This window comes from Ostrea edulis, chromosome 7, assembly GCF_947568905.1.
Source record: "Ostrea edulis chromosome 7, xbOstEdul1.1, whole genome shotgun sequence".
In the NCBI taxonomy this organism is placed as follows: Eukaryota; Metazoa; Mollusca; class Bivalvia; order Ostreida; family Ostreidae; genus Ostrea; species Ostrea edulis.
Genome location: NC_079170.1, coordinates 78,207,162 through 78,234,878, shown reverse-complemented (window position 1 = coordinate 78,234,878; position 27,717 = coordinate 78,207,162). Strand labels below are relative to the sequence as shown.

General features: G+C 35.7%; 1 protein-coding gene across 6 annotated transcripts; it reads left to right on the top strand.

The window, feature by feature from the left end:
* Positions 1-1,443: 1,443 nt before the first annotated feature.
* LOC125655593 (ubiquitin-like modifier-activating enzyme 1) lies at positions 1,444-27,717 on the top strand. 6 transcript variants are annotated; one of them, XM_048885919.2, is made up of 27 exons: positions 1,455-1,679; positions 2,109-2,201; positions 4,803-4,835; positions 7,671-7,741; positions 7,953-8,121; positions 8,619-8,753; positions 9,418-9,524; positions 9,971-10,061; positions 10,262-10,394; positions 11,758-11,855; positions 12,254-12,400; positions 13,042-13,212; positions 16,030-16,137; positions 16,804-16,884; positions 17,484-17,639; positions 18,813-18,978; positions 19,236-19,432; positions 19,747-19,860; positions 20,454-20,600; positions 21,256-21,330; positions 23,161-23,353; positions 24,143-24,324; positions 25,186-25,272; positions 25,969-26,073; positions 26,444-26,527; positions 26,946-27,046; positions 27,290-27,717. In XM_048885919.2, exons 2-27 carry the CDS (start codon positions 2,109-2,111, stop codon positions 27,429-27,431), a joined length of 3,186 nt encoding a protein of 1,061 aa, XP_048741876.2. In that variant the 5' UTR covers positions 1,455-1,679; the 3' UTR covers positions 27,432-27,717. The 6 variants fall into 6 exon arrangements, with proteins under 6 accessions (XP_048741886.2, XP_048741876.2, XP_048741889.2 ...); XM_048885920.2 differs by lacking the exon at positions 1,455-1,679 and adding an exon at positions 1,858-1,986; XM_048885929.2 differs by lacking the exon at positions 4,803-4,835 and having other exon boundaries at positions 1,444-1,679.

Genomic DNA, 27,717 nt, shown 5'->3' with positions numbered 1-27,717 from the left:
AAATAGATTGGAAGGAAATACCGATGCTAGAAATGAATTGTGGACCCTCAATTTACTCCATAACCCAAATGTTGTAAAGATTTCAACACTTTGAAATATTTCGGTATATGGCGGCCATTTTGAAAATGGCGGCTCAAAAAAAAAAATTTGATGGTGGAAATGGACTCGGGGTCACTAAATTACCCTAGAAATAGAATTTGGTTGAAATCCGACAACCTTGAGTTTTTGACGTTTTTTGGCCGCCATCTTGAAACGGCAGCCATTTTGAAAATTTGAAAAGTTGAATGCACCCCTCCTAGTGACCCCCTATCAACTCACAAAGTTTGAAGTGGATCTGTCGAAGCACTTTCACAAAATCGGTCGGACAAATTTCTCACTAAAGAAGAGGAATAATAAGAATAAGAAGAAAATAATAATAATAAGAAACGGAGCAAAAACAATATGTCTCCGACACTTTGTGTTCGGAGACATAAATAATAAGAAACGGAGCAAAAACAATATGTCTCCGACACTTTGTGTTCGGAGACATAATGAATGACGAAGACAGTGTCAGGAATTTGAAAGAGTTAATTAGTTTTAAGCAATATTTGAAGTTTAGCATTTATATCAAATAGTTTATATATTTTTGATATGAGATTTCAGTTCTTTCAACATTTTAGCTCGTATCTCTGTATATGCTGTACAATGTAATAAAAAATGTTCTTCATCTTCTATTGAAAACAGTGTTCATGAGATCTCCAAAAAATACTCAAGGATAACCTTTCATTTTCAGGTAATTAACACATTAGTCTGTTAGCTCGTGTGTTACATATTGTGGTGTATGTTATTGATCAACAATACATAGGAAATATGATTTTTTAAAAAGTGCTTCGAATCGTACAAAGTCAATGACTGACCAGTGAAATAGTCAAGTACAAACATCTCGCTTAGCATTTTGAAAAGGATTATTTGATTATTTTTTTTTTTTTTTTATATAGATCAACTGTTCCTCTTTGGGAAATCAAATTGATTATATCATCATATCCTACTTTAACCAGTGGATATCACCATATTACACAAATTTTAATTGTAATATGACACTATGTTTTCCTACGCCGTATGTGACGTCACAAACAAACCTCAAATTTACGTAGTTTGTTTACAAAAAAGCAACCGGGGGAGAGGGGGGGGGGGGGTGATAAAGACAATCTCCCATGGTTTGTGGTTTGATTTGATTTTAATTCAACTGGTTGTGTGTTTTCTATCCTCTCACCAAGGCTCTGGCCGGATAGAAAACACAACTCATTAAATATAAATCATATCAAACCACAAACCATAGGAGATCATATACATTTCCATTTCAACACACTTCGTGAAGTGAAAAGGAGGCATATAGTTGTTTCATGGGATCCATAAATAGATCATGTTAATATTCATGACGTCATTCAATTTTACCCATAATTCCGTTATAATAATGACATAGAAACAGGAAGTTCATTTATCAATCAGAAAATACCTGGAAAACACCGTGTTAGTCAACGCTAAATACAAAATTGGAACTCGATATAAGAAATCGTGACGACAGATTTAAAGACACGCCGACTTCTAGAACGATCTAATTTAACTACTCTCAGTAAAACAATCGACTTCAAAGCGAGTGGTTTAGTTTGATTCTTTTATGTGTATTGGATTAATCTTTGGTAAGACTTAGACTGGGCGTTATTTCGTTTTCGACTTCTATGTAATCATTTATCATAAGAACGAATGTCACGGTTAGTGACATTTTTGTGATGCGATATTTTTTTCAGAATTATGTTTATGTTAAAATATGTAACAAACTAAGCTGTAGAAAAGTCGCTTGTGTGTATTCCACGAATACACTTGTCATTGAGTTATTTTTGGATTCTCGCCCTTGTTTGCACGTGTAGTAGTCGTTCGTTGATTCCGCCATTTTCACATCTATCTGTCGCCTGTGATTTCTATTGGCGGTTTTGTAACTCCTTTCAGGTTGTATTTTAAAAGTATTTGTAGAAATAAGTTCAGGGCTTTTGTGTTTTTTAATCGGGTATTGATTTTAGTTGTCAACTTGTTGAACGAGGCAAGTTACACCATTTCCTTTGTGTTTCTAGATGTCCAATTGCACTGATACTGAAAGTCCCCCAGCCAAGAAAGCTAGAACAGAAGCAAACGGTACTTCTAATTCCAGAGAGGCAGAAAATTCGGTGAGCTACAGTCAAATCTGCATGTGTAATTTACACATGTATTTCAAAATTTAGTATATCCATATTGTACCCCCCCCCCCCTTCCCTTCATTTGCAAACTGACGAAGTTGTGGTTAACCCGTTATATAGAATACAGTAAAGTAAGTTATACACATCGAATTAAATTTCTATTTTATTATGGAAGTTTCTCAAATTTTATTTGTACTACTCCACAAATTCAGGACTTGGTTAATTAGGGCCTAACGTGCTTTAGAACAACTTGAGTAAGCGGCACCAAGTGAAAAATATCTTGCCGTAAACCATGAGCATGCTGAAATATATTTCTGCATGATTATTATCTGTTCAGGATTGATTTTTACCACATTGCATTTGCAAGAAACTATAAATTTATTATTCATAGAGAATGTTCCATAAAGGTTTTCATGAAAAGGTTTTCAATGAAGTATTCTCACGAAAACGTGATTATCACTTTTTAGCGAGAGTAAATATATCCCGTACAACTGAGAAAAACACCCATGGAAAACATCTCTTCGTGTTTCATGTGAAGAGATTCAAGAAAAGTGCTAAAATGTATGTTACTTCTGCAAATTTATAAAAACACTAAAAATGTGCTTTGGATTTCAGCCTCCTTCCCTCTTGCGCAGCAACATTGATATGAAATTTCTTGACTGTCGCCAATTTTATAGAGACAATTTCCATCATGTTGAGTGTCCGTCGCACTTACTCAGCTGCACAAAATTTGCCATTATTTTCAATCAAAACACCAGTTTATGGTAATGTTTGCTTTCTCGCTAAAGAGAGATAATCGTGTTTTAGCGAGATGTTGCAATAGGGGAAGTGTTCCCAACTTTCTTAAGGCTGTCAGAGGCAATACACAGGTGCAATTGACCAATTTCAACCTTTCCCAAGAATATTCTCTCTGTCCAAAATCACTGTTTTTCAGTTCCTTTAATAATGAATTTTGCATGTAAAAAAAAAGTTGAGTAAATTTAATGAACACTGAGATCGTGTTTAATTGTAGAAACAGATTTTTCAACTGCATGTGTAGGGCTGCAGGCGAGTTGTGTGACATTTGTTATGGCAAGCTGAAATCTCTCCAGAGAATTTGTATCAATAGGTATCAGAAGCATGTGGCTTAGTTTTTTCTCACAACTATTGCTGCAGTATGCAATACACAAGGTTTGAGATGCATCTGAGGTATTTCCCTTTCAAGAACTCTCGTACACAGTAAACTGCGAATGCACAGTTTCTCATACGTAGTTTCATCAAAATTTAATTTATGGATACACAAACCAAGTAAGAAATATTCAGGGAGTAAATAAAAAAAATGTAAAATTCTTTTCATATCATGTTGCTCATACACATCATATTTTGGATTACTTGCAAGTATGACATTGTTTTCATTTTAGTAAAACATTTTTTTCGACAGTACTTTGTATTTCCTACATATATATCTTTAAACTTAACAGAAGCTGCTCTATGTATCTTTTATCATCTCGGTGACTGTAGATACACTCTGTCCCACTTAGGCATTCACAGTGGTACTAAATTATGCACCTACATTTCCACACCTTTTTTGGGAATGAGGCCCGGACCTTTGAAATCGGAATTTAATGATGATTTGTTGGAAATTGGTAGTGTTATTAACTTTGTTACCAACATTTGAAAATCTCTCTAGTTAATTTTCCACTAGTATTGTACAAGGTTGTTTTCTGAATTATTGCTGAACATGATCTGTGACGATATTCGATCGCTTTCTCTGAATGAGTATGTGTGCATTTCAATCACAAGCATGTCTTAAACAATTGGTAAATAATAGCGCATATGTAAAAATAATGCTGACACAAGCGTATTAGGTACACAAGCTCATGCACACACACATATTAAAGGATGCAACAATGAATTATGATTAAAAGAAAATAACAATAAAAGATTATTAAATGTTCACATGGTTCATTTATAGTAAAATACACCATAGATTGGTTCACTGGTATCACAGTTTGGATTTGATCAATAAGGATTTATTCTTATGGCATGCTTTGGTTTACAAAATGGCTACCAGAGAAAAACAATGCAGAAAATTGAATTTGGAACCCACAAGTTAAGTATATGGGACCAGTTTTGGTTACAAGTTAGCAATGCTTCAGAGGGTGACATAAAACCAGAACGTTTTACCCAGTGACGTGTTCACACAATTATATTTATATATAAAGTGACTGTCTCACGATGTGCATCATATCTTTAGGCTAGACTGAATATGTGTCATGAGGCTGGTGTATCGTGGCACCCCTAGTTTGTGCACAGCTTTGATATTTATGTTTTCTCAGCTAGACCACTAATATCTTCTTGCAATTGTTTCTGTGCTGTAGCCAGCAGTGAAATGAATGATGATGTCTAGGGCTTTCAAAGTTTGTTACTTAATGAAAAATCAAAAATCAATAAGCTTCATGAACTCTCTGGAGTCTGCATAGTGCTAGTAAATCTGCAAAGTTAATCTGAACACAAGAACGAGATAGCGCAGTGTGTAGAATTTATTTTGCATCGTCGGGAATTTTGTGTAATTTAAATCGTAGCTGACGTATTTCTTATGTTTTAATCAAGATGGGAAACAAAGCAGACAAACCACCGCAGCAGGTAACTGAAGGCAGTCTGTGCTAAATTCATCTCTGTTCTAGGATATTAATTGCCATCGCAGGAACTGCACACTTTTGGAAATGTAATTTACATACAGGATAATTTTATCAGTCTGAAAAATGAAAGCTTGATGAAACGTTTGGACTGGTTTGGATACACTGAACTGTTTTGGATAATCTGGAATTTGTCATAGCATTTTGAAATGACTGCTGTTGACAAAATTTTGCTATTGTCTAAAGAGAGAACATGGTCCTATTTAGTACAGACTGAATTTATTCAGCTGTTTGTTATTGTTTTGTGACTGCAAGCTAATTCTTGACTTCCGTGTATATTCTGTATATAATCAGGTATTGGTGGATTGTTACATTTTCTGTTATGAATTATAGATGCATTGTTCTGATATGCCCTGGATGTATTGTTCAGAAATCTGAATTAATGATGTGATGTTAAGGTAAATGTTGGTCAGGTCTCGACCTACCATTTAATGAATCGTTTAATGGATCATGCAGAACCCGTAGGACCGTACAGATGCATGATCAAATATTAGAATGAAACTATTCCTTACCTTCATGTTGACCAAATAATTCGGATGAGTCCTTGTATTAAGTGAAATAATTAATTATATATATGGATGGGAAATTGAAGATCTTGGAAGAACAGCACCATGTTATTATGATTTAGCTAAAAATCCTATGCGTTGGAAATGATTCTTTTGCTTATACCTATAACTTTACTGATGGTATCCATATTACATAAAGTGTTTTTTTTGGGGGCCCGATATTCACCAGGTACAAATCATCCTTGGGTGAAGTGGATTCAGGTTTGTTCAAATGAAGGGCAATACCCCGTTCAAAGGGGAGATAATAACAAAAAATAGGGTGGGGTTAGTTAAAAATCTTTTTTAAGAAACACTGGGTCAAAAGAGTTGATGAAACTTTCTGATATAATGCAAATTCAAGTTTGTTAAAATTATAGCCCCCAGGGTTAGGGTGGGGCAACAATAAGGATTCAAAGTTTTACATGCGAATATATAGGGGAAATCTTGAAATATGGGCCAAGGTGACTTGGGTGAGCAATGTGACCCATGGGCCTCTTGTTATTTTTAAAGTTCACAATTGGTTTATAATCTTATGTAAATAATTTTATCTTCAAATTGTTTTACTTTCGCTTTCTGTATTTCTTGGAAAAATAATTTGGAATTTTTTGTGGGATTTTTCAAAGCAAATTGGAATTGAAGGTTATGCTAGTCAGATTTTTTTATTGTAGAAATTTGGATAGATTTTGCAGGATTTTGATTTAGATCTTTATTAACTAGGTATATAGTAAATGAAATTTAATTTTGAACTGCAAGATATAACAGGTGTTTAGTTTAGTTGAATAACTCATTTGCATGCAGAACACCTGCTTGTGTTGTTATTCTACTGAATCACATGGTCTGTTGAGGTTTAGTTTTTGTTTTTGTTGTGGTTGACTTTGCATACACATGATACAGGAAATGGTGTATAAAATTTTTAATTTGTATGCACTCAATGTATTTGTACAAAATTTTGCTTGTAGCAGTTGATCAATGTTTTAGATAGCGTAAATATTCATTTCCTCATTAGAATTGGCTTCATTTCCTGTTGGTTATTTAGCATACTAGCAGCATTGTGCTTCAGTGTTTAGTTAGTGGTGTGTCTGTCTTACTAAGTCTTATTAATAAGATCCTACATGTAGCTGTTATTTCAATTCTGTGACCTAGACTCATGCAGTAGTCTTTAAAGTAGAGAGAGAGCAATTCAGTGGCCAGAGCTTTAGTTTTAAAGTCAACCATTGACAGTGACCGGTAGTTTAAATCTTAGTTGTATCACTTAGCAGTTGGCTCTTTTTACAGAGTAGGGATGATGGATTTTCCCTGACAATTTTGTGTTAGATTTACGGCTATACGTACAATTTTTTCAGATAGTGAAGAAACAGTGTAAGGGACCTATGTGGCCCCTATTACTCTTCAAATTTCACCCCGTACTTCAGATCTTAAGAAAATCCTTCATATACTTCTTTGCTTCCATTTTCTTGCATCAGAATGGATTACAAAATTGTTCATGTTTTAGTATCTCTCTTCATTAATATCATATACAGGGCTTGAAGCTAACTTTTTATGTCACCAGTCCAGCCGGACTGATGGTGCATAATTTCAACCAGTCTGCAGAAAAATTTACCAGTCCAACTGAATTTTCCAGAAATAATTAAACATTTCGTTAATGTTATTAAAAATGAAATTTAACTCAATATGCCTCAGCCAATATTGTAACACTTAAATGTGGAATTTATATAATTTATGAATCAGATTCATCTGATATCTACATATCGAAGCATGCCAAATGTGTGTATAAAATTTCATAAGTATATTTTCCAAAATGATGCTTTAGAAAATTAACCAGTCCTATCGGACTGACAAAAACAAATGTATGTCAGACCGCCAGACTTTTAACCAGTCACAGACTGACGGGCATATGTTAATTTCGAGCCCTGATATAAGTGTGACTGTGACTCGATCATTTGATATTGTCATCCTGTACATCTAAACCCATTTAGTTCAGATTAAGTAAGTGGAATATTGAAGGGAAAATCATGGTAGAACTTGCTAAATGTGTGTTAGGCTATTATTATCCATTTGTAGGGAATTGTTCACCAGGAAGGAACAAAGGAGAAGTATTGCTTGGCAGGCTTCATCAGTTCAATTTGTCATCATTTTATCTGAGTAGTGGTATTTTGTTGTGATTCTTTTTTTTTCAGAATATCATAGTACATGTATTTTGTACGGTGCTGTATATGTGATTTTGTTTTTTCTTTCAGACTGCTATGGCTCAAAATGGGACAGTTGATGGGAAAGGTGAAATTGACGAGAGTCTGTACTCAAGACAGCTGTAAGTAGGGATGTCACGGCATCAGGAAAATTAAACTAGTTCATTTTTCAAATTCATTGCTTACATGTTTTTCCCCATGGTTTCATCATATTAAAGGTGGGGACATGTAGTATTTTTAAGTCTGTCATTTTTATGCTGCTGGTTTTTATCTTGCTTGACTATAACTAACTGTGACAGTAGTGTTTGAAGACAATATATATAATTCTTGTAGATATGTACTGGGGCACGATGCTATGCGCCGAATGGCAAACTCCAAAGTCCTCATAGCCGGAATGAAGGGTGTGGGCGTGGAGGTGGCAAAAAACGTGGTGCTGGGCGGGGTCAAGTCAGTCACGATTCAAGATACAGAGAAGGCTGGCTGGAGTGATCTCAGCTCACAGGTGGGAACTAAATACAGCAAAAGGCATCCATGCAATAAGGCTAGATTAAAAAAAAAAGTAGACACCATATAATTTCAAAATTTAGAAAGAATTTGATACACTGTTGTTTGAAATGAGTAAGGTGTGTGTTTATGGTAGAATTCAATCTAACTCTGATTACCATAATGAATTTTTACAAAGGTTCTCATTGACAAGTAGAATGTTGAGTTTTGTCCATGATTTATGATGAGAATGATGGTGGTGAAAAATAAAAACAATCAATTTGAGCATGTTTGTTTTAATTCACATATGGGATTTGTGGTAGAGCAACTACTGTGCAGTGCATGAATTTCAAAAACTCTTGAATTTGCACAGAAGTTCTCTAATAGACTCTGAATCCACCATCTTCTGTTGTGGAAGTTCTCTAATAGACTCTGAATCCACCATCTTCTGTTGTGGAGGTTGATATTTACTGTTCATTATTTCCTTTATAAAAACAAACTGATCTAACATTGCAGTTTTTCCTGCGTGAGGAAGACATAGGAAAGAATCGTGCTGATGTGACGGCCCCCAGGCTGGCAGAACTGAACACCTATGTACCGGTCAATCAGAGCACTGAGCCTTTAACTGAAGAATTCGTCAAGCAATTTCAGGTAGGAAGTAGTGCATAGACCGTTTCACACATCAGCATGTCTTTACCTAAAGTTGTGTATTCTGTTTTCTTTCTTTCTTTTTTTCAGAAGTAATATGCGTAATATACATACTTCGTAATTTTTAGTAAAGAAAAAAAAAACATAACATACATGTACATGTATATACTTACATGTAATATGATTTTGAACTTATACAAAAACAGGAAGGAAATAGTGTCAAGAGTGTGTATATATGTGGGTGAGGGGTGGGGGGGAAGAACCAGGAATTGTAGTTATTGATCTCGGTAGCAGTTTTTTTTTAAAACTGCTGGTTTGTAGATTTTCTTCTCCATAAATTCCTTCAGACCAGCAGGAAGTACATGTAACAATACATTTTGAAATCTAATTCTGGTATGTGGAAAAATCAGATATAGAGATTTTGTTCATGAAATGTCATCACTAAATGGAGTAGATTAAAGAAAATCGCAGACTACTGAGGGACATTTGATTTGGGATTAGGAGGTGGGAATAAGTGATGTACTGTAAGACCAGTCTTATACAAGGCTTCGATTGTTGCACTGAATTGCTGAAAATCATGATAAACTTCACCCCTCTCCAGATTTGAGCGTGTAAGCAAATGAAATGAAATTTTATGAATAAATATCCAAATCTTATAAATTTGCAGGTGGTTGTGTTGACCAATTCAAATTTGGAGGAACAAATCCAGATTGGAGAGATCTGCCACAAGAACAACATCAAATTCATTGTTGTGGACTCCCGTGGCTTATTTGCGTAAGAATGGATGTTTCTTAAAATGATTAAATAGGTCATAATTAGTCTATAGGAGGAGTCATAATTGTTTTTAAATTTTAATTTGCTTGTGGACGAGTTTAGAAATTGCATGTATATTCATTTATGGAAATATTGGAAAATTATTATGCCCCCGAAATTAGAGATTCGGGGGCATTTACATGTAGTTTATGGTCTGTCTATTGATCTGTCTGCAGACATCTGCAAAACATTTAACCTTGGTGATAATGTTTGAATGGATAGTGCTAGGGCTTTCATTTGTATATTCCTATGACAAGACCTTTCTTAAAATCTTTCTGTATCAAAAGCTTTGACCTCATGACCTTGAAGTTTGAATATACGGGGCATCAGTGTTTCACAAACACATTTTGTATACCCTAGAGTTTGTACGTATCATACATGTATTTATTATCAATGTTGTTTTTCAGTGAGCTGTTTTGTGACTTTGGGGAGAATTTCAGCGTGATCGATGTAGATGGAGAAGAACCAATCACAAACATGGTGGCCTCCGTTACAAAGGTATAGCCAGCAAGGAAGTCAGAAGTAAATTTAGAAATCGGTGAAAATTGGTGTGGAGTAAGAAATATACCTTGAAAATGGAATTCGTTCCCAAATATTGTAAATGTAGTCGCTCCTGCTTAATCTACCTTCAGTTCTTACTCTTTATTTTTAGGGTTGTTGTAAGAGTTTTATCTATATGTTAAATATTTTATTTTTAGGACAAGGATGGTGTGGTGACCTGTTTGGATGAGGCCCGTCATGGTTATGAGGATGGAGACCACGTAACATTCTCAGAAGTTCAAGGAATGACCGAGTTGAATGGATGTAAACCACTTAAAATCAAAGTGCTAGGTAATTATGGAGCTTAGTGTAATATTTAATTGAACATGTTCTAATAGTAATATTTTCTATTGTAAGACGGTGTTAAATAGCAATATTCCAAGGTACTGTAAAGTATGGTGTATTGTACGCATTCCCAACATTCGAAAAAAACCATAGTCTTATACAGTGTGCGCATCCAAAAGCAAATGTGTGTACAATCAAGGTAAAATAAATCTGCAGAATAAGTATATTTTATTAAAAAATTCCTATTTATTTGTATGCATCTGAAAAACGAAGTTATGATGACAGTTATGACGTTTGGAGAAAGTTTTGTATTTATTGCACATACTGTATGTTAATTTTCATTTTTATTCAGTTTGTATATGAAGATTGTTAGAATGGTTATCTAGAGTAGATTTATTTGCATTTCGAAACGAATCTAGACCGGAATTTATGAATAAGTGAAAGCTGTAATTTTGATTCTGCAAGAGTGTCTTCTAGTGAATTTATGTGAATATTAAAGTGCTTACTCAAACAGACATGATGTATCTCCACTGTAAAGCAGAATTCTGATTTCCAGACTGGAAAAATCCATCCTCTATACAGCGATTCCGCTTCCGGAAATTTCTAGGTTTTTCAATAGATTTCACCGTTTACGAATCTTATTCTCCGGAATATTGGTTCTGACTTTGAATTTTACAAAGCAGTCAGTATTTCCTCATTGTATTCTTCTCGTTAATTGGTTAAATCATTACGATATCACCCAATCAGCAGAATGTACGCTTACTGGAAATACATGGACCTTAGTACAAAGAGACGATAGTAATGTTTAAGGCCATTGGCAAGTTACAGCTTTTAAAGAACCTTTTAGTCAAGTGTTGGCGGATTGCATAGGACCTTTGCCTAAGGCTAGGTTAGGGAACCAATACTTACCTTGTACTATTATTGGCATTTTTATGAAGCTCAAAACCTCAAAATTGGTTCACAGAATTCATTTTCTGAAAAGCTGCTTAAAGTCAAAATATCCATTTTTGGATGTGGGCCTTCTAGATACCTCACTGGGGGAGGACCACTTTCACTTTTCTACCTTTCTTTAGAATGAAGTCTGCTTAAAGTGTCTCGCTAAAAATTCCACTTATTCGTAAAGTAAGAAATGTACGGTATACCATGCACATGTATAGGACATTAAATGTTGTCTTTGCAGTACAGTATACCATACACATGTATAGGACATTAAATGTTGTCTTTGCAGTACGGTATATACACATGTATAGGACATTGAATGTTGTCTTTGCAGAACGGTATACCATATACATGTATAGGACATTAAGTGTTGTCTTTGCAGTATGATATACCATACACATGTATAGGACATTAAATGTTATCTTTGCAGGTCCCTACACCTTCAGTATTGGAGACACAACAAATTTTACAAACTACGAAAGAGGAGGAGTAGTGTCACAAGTCAAGATGCCCAAAAATGTTCAGTTTGTAAGTTGTGTAATCGATTTACGTTACTGTTATACATGTAAATTCACTGAGCTTGAAATGGTTGACGTACGAGATTTACGAATAAGCGTTGAAAAAATAAACCTGAATGACTGTCAAAACCTTACTTGTTGTTACAAAGGCTTTCTGTACGGAATCTATTGAGCTAGGAACAGATCAGTTTGAAACCCGTGTGTGGGACTAGACAGATCTTTGATAGCCTGTTGAACTTATTAATCCCCTGAGCTAGCTGAAAGCAGTGGAAAGATTTCAAAAGGATAAAGAACATTTTCGAATCAGTGGCATAAGTTTTGATCACAACATTTGTGGTATGTTATTCCTTATTGTCGTTTCTGAATAAAAATGAATTGATGTCACACCAACCTGTTTAATGTTGACAGAAATCAATTAAGGCTGCTATGGAAGCCCCTGAATTCCTCATGACAGATTTTGCCAAGTTTGACCGCCCAGGCCAGCTACACATCGGGTTCCAGGCTCTGTATGAATTCCAAAAACAGAAAGGACAACTCCCACGCAGTCGATGCAAAGTAAGTACTGAAGGAGATCGGTGATTGGCCACCGCCCAGTGTGGTATTATGTTAACTAATTTTAGCCAACATCCAGTATCTTCTTATTTCATTCGATATTATAGTAGAATTAATTCGAAGCTGTTGTCTCATAAATTACCTATATTATTGCAATGTTCAAATTATGATATCCTTTGTGTAATACTGTATTCATATATTCTAATGTTTGTATGACCTTGTACACTGTACCTTCTACGGAGAGGACTTAACATAGGCAGTGCCTGCTGTCCAGTCCTATTGTGAATTATAATAAAATACTATTTAAATTAATTTTCTTATTAACTTTTATGCAAAATGGCTTTAGTTGTAAGGAAAAAATAACTAGTACAATACACTGTAAGCAGATTTGTAAAATTTCTGAATAATTTTAGAGAAATACTAGATCATTAGAGATCAAATCCATTGAATTTCTGTTTTTGCAAACTTAAGTATTATGCCCAGTTTTGCTTTGACTTTGACCTTTCAATTCACCAGCTGTAAAATCTCCATCTTGTGTGATAGTGTGTTAAGCATTAGACAGACAAGATGCCTCCCAGAGCTCTCATCTCTAGGGGAGATAAAAAGTGGTTGAAACCTGTATTTAGATTGACCTATTTTGACAGGCTGATGCTGATGAATTCCTGAATATTGCTAAATCAGTGAATGAAAAGTCAGCTGCTAAGGTGGAGGAGCTGGATGAAGGGGTGATGAAAGAAATGGCTTACACCTGTCGGGGCGACATCTGTCCACTTGCCGCCGTCATGGGGGGAGTGGCAGCTCAAGAAGTCATGAAGGTAAATATTGGGTGCCAATGATGAAATTAACATTTACATGTATGTTTATTTGTAGAATGGAAGGAAGTGAGAGATTAGTGTAGAAGTTATTTTTGCAAATGTGCTTTATGTCACAAGGAAGTATGTTGGACATATCGCAGTGCAGTGTGCAACATATTGAATTCTAATATCACAGGGAATTAGATAAGATAGATTGTATAATATCACAAGGATGTATGTCAGAGAGAAGTGTGAACCATTTCATAATATCTCAGAGAAGCGTGTAATATACCATTATATTTATACAGTGGAACCCCGTTATTACGTTTTCCATTTTGTCACGATAAAATAACGTAATACCGGGGGCAACGTAATAAACGTTCCCAGTTAAATCCATTAAAAATATCATTTGGAAATTGTATATCGTCTGTTGGTACTCCGTGAAGGGGTGTGTGAATATATCTTTACTGTTTCTCTGTTTTAAAGACTATGATACTTTGTTTTATTTACATCTTATCTTTAATGTCCGTAATCCTTAATGTTCTTATCCCTTTTCTTTATTTCGGTGTAGGATACATAAGGATGTTTTGATAAACGTTGCTTTTTCTGCATTCGTTTGGACCGCCATTTTGTTCAACTTTAAAACAATGCGTTCATGTAAATTTCTCTCAATAACTCGTTCCGGTTCGTATTCAACATTCGTATTAAAAAATAACAAAACATCATTTTTATTAAGTTCTCTAATTACACAATACACAACACAATAAAAAAAATCCCACCCAAAAAACAACAAAACTATAGACACAAAACGCACACGATACCCAACACTTGCACACTTCTCACCAACGATAAACATGCACGGAGAACAATTTAAGCGCAATCCACATAAAAAAAATAAATATAATGATGCACGAAGATTACATTTATAACGCTAAATGATGGCACTAAAATCACGTGCGCATCAAGGGATTTTAAAATATTCACTGAGGTAAATGCCGTGCACGAATCGGCCGATAGATTGGTGTATGTATGGACGAGATTTACGAACACCCAAGCTGCATGTCCAAACATCGAACAATTTTTTTAAGTGAACACCTTTAGTCACCTATGTCCAAGCAGTTACCCAAGCGGTTGTAACATTACTACGATAAATTTTGTCTTTCTTGTTTGGTACCAAAGCTGTCCGTGAATAGAGTTTTAATAGCGAAGGTAATCACACTATGCTGAACACGCAGGTGGTTGAGAAATTATTTCTTTGATTATCAAAATATGAAAAATGAAGTAAAGTTCATAGAGTACAATTTCTAAATAAACATTATTTAATTGTTTATCACTGGCTTCTATACGGGGTATTCACCTGTATTGATGTCGCTAGATATATCGAAGTGTGATCAGTCAAGCGTCTCTAATCCCCAAACAGACCAGGAAATTTACGTGGTGACTGCCTCAGGCAGTCAAGGTGTGAATGGCTTATTATTTTGAGAATCACTATTGAATAATTAGGGGTTTATTGCGTTTTTGTCGGAATATTTACAACGTAATACCGAGTCCCGGCATTTTAGGACAACGTAATAACGAGGTCTATTTTATATAGGTTTGTTAAGAAATGGTTTTGTGCTTTGAAATTCCAACGTAATATGCGGACTAACGTAATAAAGGGGGAACGTAATAACGGGGTTCCACTGTATTACAAATCGCATTTTTCTCTATGAACCAACCAATTTCAGCACGCGGCACAATCCGTTCATATTGACTATGAACGGATTATGAACTAGTTTAAAAACCGCAACTGAGAGAGCGAAATGATTTGAAAAAATACAACATGTGTTACAAAGATCTCGTAAAGTCGCACCTTGTATTAAGATTGTGAACTTACGTGGATTATCATCCCAATCTTGTGATCTCCTAACTCCAGATACAGTGACCATGCACCATGAAATGTTGATAAAAGGCAGGGTAAGACGAAGTGTGACATAGGTGGATCAGTTCGTTTTATGCAACAAAATATTTCCTTTATTCAAGCAATGTAAAGAAATGGTGATTTAGTAAATGAATATAAGAAATGAACATCGCTTTTGAGCTAGCGCGATTCTGTCGCGATTCACTGAATTTGCCTCAAATCCAAATCCACCTCTGTTGGTGCGGGTTCGAATCCCGCTCGCGCCTCTAAGTGAGAAAGTTTCCCAGTTTACTTTCGGAAGGTCGGTGGTCTCTTCCCAGGTACATTGTATCTGGGTTCTCACTTCTACCAATAAAAACTGGGCGCCATCAGATAACTGAAAAAATTTTGAGTGTGGCGGGAAACATCAATCAATCAATCAAATCCAAATCCGTTCATATTGACCATGAACAGTTCAAAAGTGATGATGTTCATTTCTTAAATATTACAGTAAACTATATAGTGTGTGACACATTTACAGAGGTCATCTCAGATTATATCAGTAAACTATATAGTGTGCGACACATTTACAGAGGTCATCTCAGATTATATCAGTAAACTATATAGTGTGTGACACATTTACAGAGGTCATCTCAGATTATATCAGTAAATTATATAGTGTGTGACACATTTACAGAGGTCATCTCAGATTATATCACAGTGAACTTTAGTGTGTGACACATTTACAGAGGTCATCTCTGGTGTCCCTTTGTTTGTGTGACACATTTGCAGGTCATCTCTGGTGTCCTTATGTTTTCTCCTGATGATATAACCTAAACTGATGGCGTGTTTCTGATGGTACATGTACATACCTGTGGTTTGAGTGCCTGCAGAGACCTTGCCTGTCACAGAAGATCTCTGTTATATTCTTGCTTGAGGTCCTTCTGTCTGTCTTGCAGGCTTGTTCTGGAAAGTTTCACCCCGTGTACCAATATATGTATTTTGATGCCTTGGAATGTCTGCCAGAGAACAAGGACACAGCACTGACAGAGGAAAACTGTAAACCTGTGAGTAGAAAATTACGTATTAAATGTAAATCTGTGAGTAGAAAATTACGTATTAAATGTAAACCTGTGAGTAGAAAATTACATATTAAATGTAAACCTGTGAGTAGAAAATTACGTATTAAATGTAAACCTGTGAGTAGAAGATTACGTACATTATTAAATGTAAACCTGTGAGAGAAGAATTACAAAACTGAACACTCGAGTGCAGATGGTTGATTGTATATTGTTCAACATCCCGTTTGAGAATTTTTCACTGACATGGAGACATTACCATTGTTGGTGAAGGGCTGCAAAATTTAGACCTATGCTCGGCACTTAGGGCCTTTGAGCAGGGAGGGATCTTTATCGTGTCACACCTGCTGTGACACGGGGCCTCGGTTTTTGCGGTCTCATCTGAAGGACTGCCCGATTTAGCCACCTCTTACGACAAGCAAGGGGTTTTCTAACCTGGATCCCCACGGGACTCGGTGTAGAAAATAACAGATCGTAAACCAGTAGAGAAGGGGGAGGGGGGTTAAAAGAAAATGAAACCTCTGTACATGGTTGTGAATCAGACCCAATGTATTTTTGTTAATGACTCATAATTAAGTTTGCTGTATCATGATCTGATGAGAATGTTTCGTTGCCTTGTTAACACATGTTATTCTTTTTGTCCCTGTTCTACAGACAAACAGCCGATATGATGGACAGGTAGCTGTGTTTGGTTCAGAGTTCCAGAAGAAGATGGGAGACCTGAAATACTTCTTGGTGTGTAAATCATTGATGAAGTAATGGAAAGTCAATATTACTACAAATTATTTACTTTTTCTTCCCAGTAGTAATTACTGCACATTGATGTTTAAGTGGAATTTTCTACAGAAGCAGAGATAAGTGAGTTGTATAAGAAGACTTGCTGTAACCATGGATATTCATGATCTGTATCTACTCACAGATTCTACACAAATCAATGATCTTCACATATAATGTCATAGATATACTTTTCATGGTTATCTAGAGTAAACTATTTTCATGACTTTCAAAATTAGAAATGGGTGTTTAAAAAATGTCTATATTCTGTATAGTAATGATTTTCCAAGTTCACGAATGGGATTTTAAATGAAAAATCTTGCCAGATAAGCCCAAATTTGCAGCTGCAAAAAAAAAAGTTCCATAGTACTATTTCTGCATTGCATGTACAATGTATATAGCAGGCAAGTTTGTCAAATTAAGCTGGGATCAATGGATTCCTTGTTGGAAGAAGTTTTCTTCAAAATGCATCATAGATTCATAAAATGTTGTCCTCATTCCAATTTATTGCGTAGGGCCTTGGTTGTATGTTGTAGTATTTCGATTTACATATGTTACAGGTAGGGGCTGGAGCTATTGGCTGCGAGATGATAAAGAACTGGGCTATGATGGGCCTGGCTTGCGGAGAGAAGGGACAGGTGTATGTAACAGACATGGACATCATTGAGAAATCCAACCTTAACAGACAGTTCCTGTTCAGGCCTTGGGATGTACAGGTGAGTTCAAAAGCATTCTGCATTTATCATTTTCGAGTTAAAAATACAAAAATGAATAGGTTGTGAAGTTTTACTTAGACCTTGAAAAAATTTATGCATGTTTACTATCACATACTGAAAAAAAATAGGGTTTGTAGGTCAATTTGATTCTTTTTTATTCCCCAGTAATTAGAGATTTGGGAGCATATAGTTTTTGATCTGTTTGTCTGCAAAATATTTAACCATGGCCATGACCTTTGAATGGTGAGTGATAGGGCTTTCATATTTCATAAATGTATTCCTTGTGAGAAGAGCTGTCTTTGGTACCAGAATTTTTTACCTTTTGAATCCAGGCTGGTCTAGATGACACACATAGTAAACAATCCTAGTAAACTAAAAAAAAACCTTTGACCTCGATAAGAATCCAGGCTGGCCGAGGTGACATGCATAGTAAACAATCCTAGTAAACTAAAAAAACAACTTTGACCTCTTTAAGAATCTGGGCTGGCCAAGGTACTCTGGAAGGGTAAGCGATCTCTTATTCAATAGACCTCAGACCCTGCCATCAATTAATTTTAGCTGCCGGTTGTTTTTATTAGTTGTAAGTGTATTTATTGTGGCTTTTTATTCATGACTCTCAGGGCAGGAGTTAGTTCTTGTATTTTATTTATGGTAAACACTTAACTCTAAATTTGTGATATTAATGACTGACGATGTCATTAAGTGTTGTCATGAAACAATTAGGGGCTATGACATTTTTTGTTGCTTTCATACCGTCACGCTGATGGAAAATGAAAGATAAAACACTATAGGGCAGTCTAACTCATGGATGTGCATATTTTTGTCCTGTCTGTCATTCTGTAATTCCGTCATTCTGTCTGAAACTTCAACCTTGCTCTGTTTGTTTTTGTATGCCTTATTAATTGGTTGCTCTGTTTGTTTTTGTATGCCTTATTAATTGGTTGCTCTGTTTGTTTTTGTATACCTTATTGATTGGTTGCTCTGTTTGTTTTTGTATACCTTATTAATGGGTTGCTCTGTTTGTTTTTGTATGCCTTATTGATTGGTTGCTCTGTTTGTTTTTGTATACCTTATTAATTGGTTGCTCTGTTTGTTTTTGTATACCTTATTAATTGGTTGCTCTGTTTGTTTTTGTATACCTTAATTATAAATTGGTTGCTCTGTTTGTTTTAGAAACACAAATCATCAACAGCAGCCAATGCTGCCAAAGCGATGAACCCCAACCTGAAGATCGTACCCCAGGAGAACCGGGTGGGTCCTGATACAGAGAACATCTACACAGACGATTTCTTTGAGAATTTGGATGGTGTTGCTAATGCCCTGGATAATATTGATGCTAGTGAGTTTAGTGATTTCCATTTTCCCTTCCTTTAAATTAAATTGGTTTTTATTGGACAATACAAAGTACTTTATCCTTTTCTTTCACCTCAGAAAAAAATTTGAGTACAAAAATAAAAGTTTATGAAAATCTAGGTTAAATACTGCCTCCCGGCATGCCAAAACAGGTCTCAACTAGTGAAAAAGACTTCAGAAATTAATACATTTCATTAAAGTATTTTATTATCTATATGTAAAATATTTGGTGTTTGACCTCAGGGATGTACATGGACAGAAGGTGTGTATATTACAACAAACCTCTGCTGGAGTCGGGGACTCTAGGGACCAAAGGAAATGTTCAGGTGGTCATTCCAAAAGTGACCGAGTCCTACTCCTCCTCACAGGACCCACCAGAGAAATCCATCCCCATCTGTACCTTAAAGAACTTCCCCAACGCCATCGAGCACACACTACAGGTGGGTACTGCTGTGTTACATCTTCATGGAAAGTAGTTTTCTGTGAACACTCCGAGCATGTGTTGATTGCATTTCACACACACACACACACACACACACACACACCCCATTGGAAGAAGTATGACTTGATGATAATAAATTAAAAATATGGGAGAACTAGATTTACTCTAAGTGAACTTGTGTGTTTTAGTGGGCTAGGGACCAGTTTTATGTTACAGCTAGATTACTGTGAGTGAATTTGTGTAATTTTAGTGGGTTAGGGACCAGTTTTATGTGACAGCTAGATTACTGTAAGTGAATTTGTGTAATTTTAGTGGGCCAGGGACCAGTTTGAAGGTTTGTTTACACAACCGATGGAGGGAGCTCTACAATACGCCACAGATCCAAAGTTTATAGAGAGAACGGCCAAACTCCCAGGCACGCAGCCGGTAAGTTCTGTTCTGAGTTTTACTTTATCAGGGGCAAGAGAGTATAGTTATGTGTATTGATAGAATTAATTTGTAAATATATGCATTTAATTGTAGGAAAATGACCAAAGGCTTTTCTGACATGAAAGAAATCTTACAACTTTTAAGTGTACATGTATGTAAAGAAGATATATGTATTCAAAATTTGGATATAGAAACATTAAATTACATGTACACTTTAAAATTGTACATTTTAGTCGGGGGGGGGGGGGGGGGGGGGGGGGGGGGATTTGTCTAGATTTTCATTTTTAAATCGCTAAGTATTGATTTGGAAATTTACACAGAGATTTTGAAACTTCTTTCATTACAACATTGAATATTTGCAAATAGGAGAGATGGTTGGTTTTTAAATATTTTCAATTTTTGTTTTTTCACAGATAAACGTTTATGGGGTTATTACAGTGTTTGATATTGTGCTACACGGTTTAGATAAATAACTCAAATGGCACGTTTTTACAATATTTTACACATAGTTGAATACACCGAGATACATCTTGTAGTTGGAGATTTACAATGTTAGTTTATGTGTTAATATACTGAGATACGTCTTGTAGTTGGAGACCCTGGATGGAATAAAGAAGGCCTTGGTAAATGACCGACCATCAAGTTTCCAAGATTGTGTGGCATTTGCCAGGAATTTATTCCAGGAGAACTACAGCAATAACATACGTCAGCTTCTCTTCAACTTCCCACCAGATCAGGTTCAAATCTTAAGTCTTTTACAAATTATTTTAAGGATTCTATTCCAAGAGAACTACAACTTCCCACCAGATCAGGTTCATGAAAATTCCTCCACCATACATTTTGCTTACTCCGGTGTTTTGGATTTTGCACATAAAATGATATTCCTCAGTTAAAGCAATATACTGTATTGTTTGAAATAATTGAAGTTCAATTGCAAAATCACGTTCTCATTAACAACAAGTTGTGGGGGGGGGGGGGGGGGGGGATATACTGGAATCGGGTTGTCCGTCCGTCTGTCTGAAGATGCAATGGTTTCTGGGCTCTAAAGCATTATCCTTTCCACCTACCGTCACCATATCATAATTTGGGAGATTGGGGTAAGCGGGGGGTATTCTTAGTGAGCATTGCTCACAGTACCTCTTGTTACATAAGGAAATTCACCTCTATGTCTCGTATTCTTTGCGTAACAAAAAGTTTTTATATTAATGTATGTGGACTTACAAAGAGATTTGCAATACACAACAAATTTGTGTGCAACATGCGTACATATTAATGTATATTTTACACAGGTGTACATTGAAAATCTTTATGAGTATACTACATGTATGTACACTGTATGTAAATGTGTATTCTACAACAAGGACAATAAAATCAAATGTTTTGTTTTTCCAGGTGACTAGCTCTGGAGCTCCATTTTGGTCTGGTCCTAAAAGATGTCCACACCCTTTAGAATTTGATGTTAATAATGTAAGTATGGGAGACGGCATGTTAAAATGGTACCTGTAGATCGCAACAAGTTTCACTGATGACACTTTGAGTGACATGTAGTGCTTTATGTTCCCAAGTTAAACAACCCAATTAGAGAGGCTTGAGGCAGACAAAACAAAAACACCAGTTTAATTGTCAGTAATTACATGTAAATATAATTGTCAGTAATTACATGTAAATATAATAAAGTTGTATATACAAAAATACAGAAAAAGTATGTGTAGGGGGTCAGGAGACTAGTAAACACTGGACATATCAATTTGGCATCATAATATGCAAGCTGGCCCCTTATTCCAACAAAATACAAAATTTTGCTAAAAGCAATAAAAGTGTAAAATGACGGACATTGTGGCCTCAAATTTCCAAGGTTTTGAGAAATTCATGTTTGTTGTCTGTTGATTAATTAAGGAAGAGTTGTCCCTCTTTATGGGTTACTTCCCCTTTTCTGTTAGTGACGATATATAAAAAATTGCTAGCTATGTTTTTAATCCCTACAAATGTAAGCAAGTAATGCAGTTACTGTATTCAAATATTATCTTATTAAGAAATATACAATTTTTCCGCCCTTTGCAATGCAGAAGGGGATATAGAAATACTGGTGTACGCCCATCCCGCTCTACTTTGTGGATGCAACTCCTCCAAAACCGCTCAACGGATTTTATTCAAATTTTGTGGGATTGTTAGTCTGACACCATATGTAGTTGATCATATTGCAATGGCAGTTTGATTCGTCAAATTTTACAGGAGTTCTGAGACTTTGTTGAATTTGTACATGCTACTGTATAGGAACACATGGACGCAACTCCTCAGAAACGGCTCGATGGATTTTGTTCAGATTTTGAAGAATTGTTAGTCACAATATGTAGTTGATTATATTGTGCCATGATTTTAATTTGACATATTTTACAGGAGTTATGGGACTTTCGTGCTTCAACATTTTTTTGTGGCGGTGGGAGATATGGCTACGCATAGCAATCTTGTTCATAAACAATTGATATAAATAATTATTTACTTTCCAACAATGAAGTTTCATGCACTATTGTATGGCAAAAATGCAAAGACTTAACAAGCACATCACACAACAGATAAGAGTAATTCCATTTGTCCCATGGGAGTAATGATCTAAGTCATGGTATTTCAAGAAGTTCAATTGGACATGCAAAGATCATTGTGGTAAATAGTGCACAGTTAATTGATATTAGTGCTGGGTATTGCGACCCAAAAATCGTATTACAATATCAAATTTTATTATATCACAATATTATAACAATCTTTATGAAATAAAAGAAAAACAGTTATCTTCTGATATTTCTTCTGGATAATGCTAGCCGTGGAATAGTTTCTGATCTATCTGCCCTAGGGAAATATAGTCTCGAAACTATTTACCGGATGCTATATTTTTCCGCGTTATTGGGGGGGGGGGGGGGGGGGGGATATCTCTAGTGTTATCAAATCTGTGACATCAAAGTCAAATAACTTTAATTAGTTTACGAAATGACAATGGAGACGGGTAAACTTCACTTTGGTATGTCTGATACAAGTAAAGTCTACTTTGGTATAATAAAACACCTATTCACTGACTACTCGGACAATAGCAAGTTTATTGTCTCCCTCGACAGCATCCATTTCCCACGGCTGCACCTCGGGAAATAGTTGCTGTCTTGGGGGTCAATAAACTTGCTATTGTCCTCATAGCCAGTAAATAGGTGTATAATATCGCACAGCACTAATTAATATTCTGCTATGATGCATGCAAAACACGATGTCAAAAGATTATCCATCTCAGCACGTTTTTTTTCTGTTTTTTAGGACACTCACCTTGCCTATATAATCTCTGGTGCGAACCTTAAGGCAGAAATGTACGGCATAAAACAGACGAGGGACACTAAGGCTATCTGTGATATGTTGTCTAAAGTAACTGTTCCCGAGTTTAAACCCAGATCAGGGATTAAAATCGAGGTTTCTGATGCTGAACTGGAGGGAAGAAATCAAGGAAGTACAGGTCAGTTCACAGCAGACAAACCTGTCACATACAAACCTGTCACATACAGTCAAACCTGTCACATACAAACCTGTCACATACAGACAAACCTGTCGCATACAAACCTGTCACATAGAGTCAAACCTGTCACATACAAACCTGTCGCATACAGACAAACCTGTCACATACAGTTAGACCTGTCACATACAGACAAACCTGTCACATACAGTCAAACCTGTCACATACAGACAAACCTGTCACATACAGTTAGACCTGTCACATACAAACCTGTCACATACAGACAAACCTGTCACATACAGTCAAACCTGTCACATACAGACAAACCTGTCACATACAGTTAGACCTGTCACATACAAACCTGTCACATACAGACAAACCTGTCACATACAGACAAACCTGTCACATACAGTCAAACCTGTCACATACAAACCTGTCACATACAGACAAACCTGTCACATACAGACAAACCTGTCGCATACAGACAAACCTGTCACATACAAACCTGTTGCATACAGACAAACCTGTCACATACAGTTAGACCTGTCACATACAGACAAACCTGTCACATACAGTTAGACCTGTCACATACAGACAAACCTGCGTTTAACAGTCACATACAGTCAAATCTATGATAAACAGTTGAATACTGTTGGAACCATAACAAATGATTGACAAGTTACAGTTTAATTCCATTGTTTCTATACCTCCCATAAAATGAACGAAGTAGACGTTACCAAGTCTTAATTATGAGCTCTCTTGATTGTTTCAAAATTGTTTTGTTTTTAACAGATTCTGATGCCTTTGAGAGGCTGCAGAAAGAACTTCCACCCGTGGAAAAAGTGAAAACTATGAAATTAATTCCTATTGAGTTTGAAAAAGATGATGACACTAATTTCCATATGGACTTCATCGTAGCTACATCAAACTTACGAGCCGAGAACTACGACATTCCACCAGCAGACAGACACAAGGTAATGCTGAAATAATCCGTGTCTTCGGTAGTGTGTGAATTTGTAGGATAGTTTTATAGATGTTTTATCTGTACATGCGTGTGTGGTGTATATTGTTTCTCTAGGAACTTGGCAGGAAGTGTATATGTTGAAGGAGTAAGTGTATGAGTTGTTTCTATTATGGGTATATATTTACAATCTAAGCAGCATTGTGTAATTCATTTATAGCTGAATGGTACCTTATCCATTATTTTTATGTTCTACTGAATACAAGCTTTAAACGTCTATTGTACATACAGGAGAATCTCAATGGCTCGAATTTTTCGATCTCTTGAAGTGAAATTTGGGTCCCATTGGCGTTAACATATTTTATTGTTTATATCTTGATTTTCCATTCTCTCAAAGTTCTTGATTTTGAGAAGTGAAATTTGGGTCCCGTTAAACATATTTTATTTGTTTTTCTCTCATGATTATTTGGAAGTGATGGTGGAGTATACATGCCATCAAGTATATCATTAATTCCGTTTGAACCGTACCTGTGCAACGGTAATCGCCATTTAGTCGTCTCTTACGACAAGCAAGGGGTACTGAGGACCTGTTCTATGGGCGTAGATCAACAGGAGTTATCTGCTCTTCATTATGCACTAGAGAGAAAGTTTAAGCATTATATTAAATACATGAAAAGTTTTATGACATTATTTATCATATGTACATGTATATGAGGGCATCATCTTTAATCCATGATAGATCTAGTGAGAACAGAAATTCAGTATGCCATCCATTGCTGGGTATTCTCATGGACAGCCTCTTGGATGATTTAATGTGCATGGCATTATTGCTAATGAAATGCAATGTGTAAATTGTTGGAGGATTTCTTTGTAGAGCAAATTGATAGCTGGAAAGATTATCCCAGCCATTGCAACAACAACTGCTCTTGTGACGGGCCTTGTTGCTGTTGAACTTATCAAGGTATGCATGACTAAAGAACAATACACAACAATGTGTTAATGATGCTTCAACGTGGCAGGCGAAGTTTGTCCAGTTTTCCTATCATTAATTAGGTCATCCATGTCACCCAGGCGATCTTTGTGAATGTGTCCCTCTTTATACATTATTGTAAATGTGGATATTTCCACATGTTGTTAATTATGCGTTTTGTTTAATTACGCGATGTCAGTATCTTTGATTAATAAATTGCTTAACGATGGGAATATCATGTGAGGTGAATTTACATGTTTAGTGTAAATAACCTTCATGCATAAATGTCCACATTTACTGTAACATTTTCAATTAGGACATAGAGAGATACATGGAACACAATCAAACAGTTTTTAGTGTTTGTCACATCTCATTTTGTTTTAAACATGATATTTTCTATTGAGCATTCTATATGTAAACAAAAACATGGCACCAACCTTGTTTACATGACAAAGAATTGTGAGTGGTGTATCCCACTTGTAACTAACAACTGATATTCCAATTTTTGCTGACCATTAGAAATTACATTTATAGTCAAGAATTGTAAACATTAAAAATAGAGAAAAAGAATTAGAAAATTTTCAGTTCAAATCGTGTCCATGCCCCTTTGTATATATTGACAATATGTATGTACAAAATGTGAGATATGATGATGAATTTCCTATATGTTATACTTGTTATTTTCAGCTTGTCCAAGGTCATACTAACTTAGAGTCCTTTAAAAATGGATTTGTTAACCTGGCCCTTCCATTCTTCGCTTTCTCAGAACCCATAGCAGCACCAAAGAACAAGGTACTGAAGACATTGTTAAAGAAAAAAACATTGTGAAACATGTCAACGTTTACTTGTTAATGTTTTCTCATGAACCTACATGTATGTATAAAGCAACATCTACTTATTAATGTTTTCTCATGAACCTATGTATAAAGCAACATCTACTTGTTAATGTTTTCTCATGAACCTATGTATAAAGCAACATCTACTTGTCCGTTTAAATTTTGGCTTGTTGCTGGACATCTGTTAATGTGCATGATCATTTACCATTGCTTGCAGGATAAATATTAATTTTGCGATAATTTTACCTTAACTTACAAGATGGATAATTTTGTGCTTATTTTTATCCTTACTTGCAGAATAAGTATTTTTATGATTTTTTTTTCAGTACTACGACACGTACTTCACATTGTGGGACAGGTTTGAAGTTCAAGGGGAGATGACTCTTAAAGAATTTATAGATTATTTCCAGGTAAATCTGAAGCTCCATTTACTAGCACATTTTTTGTTTATTTTAGGAGTTACCATAGTCACATGATCATTCAGCTGTTACCTAAAATAGAGTAGTACTCAATGTATTGTTACTTACTTCATTGACCTGCACATGAAGATAGTTATGTAAAATTTAACCCAAACCATTTATAAATCTGTAATCTTCCATACAGCTCAATAATACACAATAATTCTAAACTAAAGAAATGTATGGAGAAGATGTCAAGACTTGTATCAAAAGAACAGGCTTTTCCATGTATTTACGAATCGGGAATTGCAGAGTGATTCAGTGATAGTACACAGTTTATCTGTTTAGGGAAGTTTGTTTTTCATTTCACTCTATAAACATGCAGCAACACAAGTTAACAGAATATTGAAATATTGTTTTAACATTACAGACGGAACACAAGTTGGAAATAACCATGTTATCACAGGGTGTTTCTATGCTGTATTCATTCTTTATGCCCCCCGCCAAAAGACAGGAACGCTTAGGACTACCGTGAGTGATTGTCTCTGATGTTTTAGGTTAATCCAAGATTCTGCTCTTGGATAAATTATTTCATTGTTTCTGATGTTGTATACTAATCCAACAAGATTCTACTCTTGGATAAATTATTTTCATTGTCTCTGTTGTTGTAGATTCTGCTCTTTGATAAATTATATTCTTCAGCTGGAAATTGAACAATGTTAATGTTGCAAACCCCCTTTCCAAATTGATGCAGAATGATTTTATGTATTACAGGTTATCGGAGGTAGTTAAAAGAGTTTCCAAGAAGAAGATTCCTAGTCATGTACGAGCTTTAGTGTTAGAGCTATGCTGTAATGACACAGAGGGAGAGGACGTGGAGGTCCCTTACGTCAAATACAACCTACCATCATCGTAACCTAGGTGCCACAGTAATATTGCCACGGCTGCGAAACCACACAGAGTGTGACCGTTCTCATATTGAGAGACTACAGACAGACAGAAGAGTGGTGCACGGCTTGTGAAGTGCAATGAATAATACAAGTATCACACACATTCGTACTCTTGTTGTATACGTACTTTATGCTTTATTCTCTGATTGGACTTGACCATGTAATACATGTATTTTCTTTACGTTGACACTTTCGTAGTGTGCATAATAATTTATTGCGATAGATAAGTGAAATAAATGATGGTGAATTCAT

Bases quoted from the DNA above. Each gene is read 5' to 3' on its own strand.
- LOC125655593 (XM_048885919.2), top strand. From the start codon at position 2,109: ATGTCCAATTGCACTGATACTGAAAGTCCCCCAGCCAAGAAAGCTAGA. The intron at 23,354-24,142 runs GTCAGTTCACAG...TGTTTTTAACAG, and splicing joins AAGAAATCAAGGAAGTACAG to ATTCTGATGCCTTTGAGAGG. The intron at 24,325-25,185 runs GTAATGCTGAAA...ATTTCTTTGTAG, and splicing joins CACCAGCAGACAGACACAAG to AGCAAATTGATAGCTGGAAA.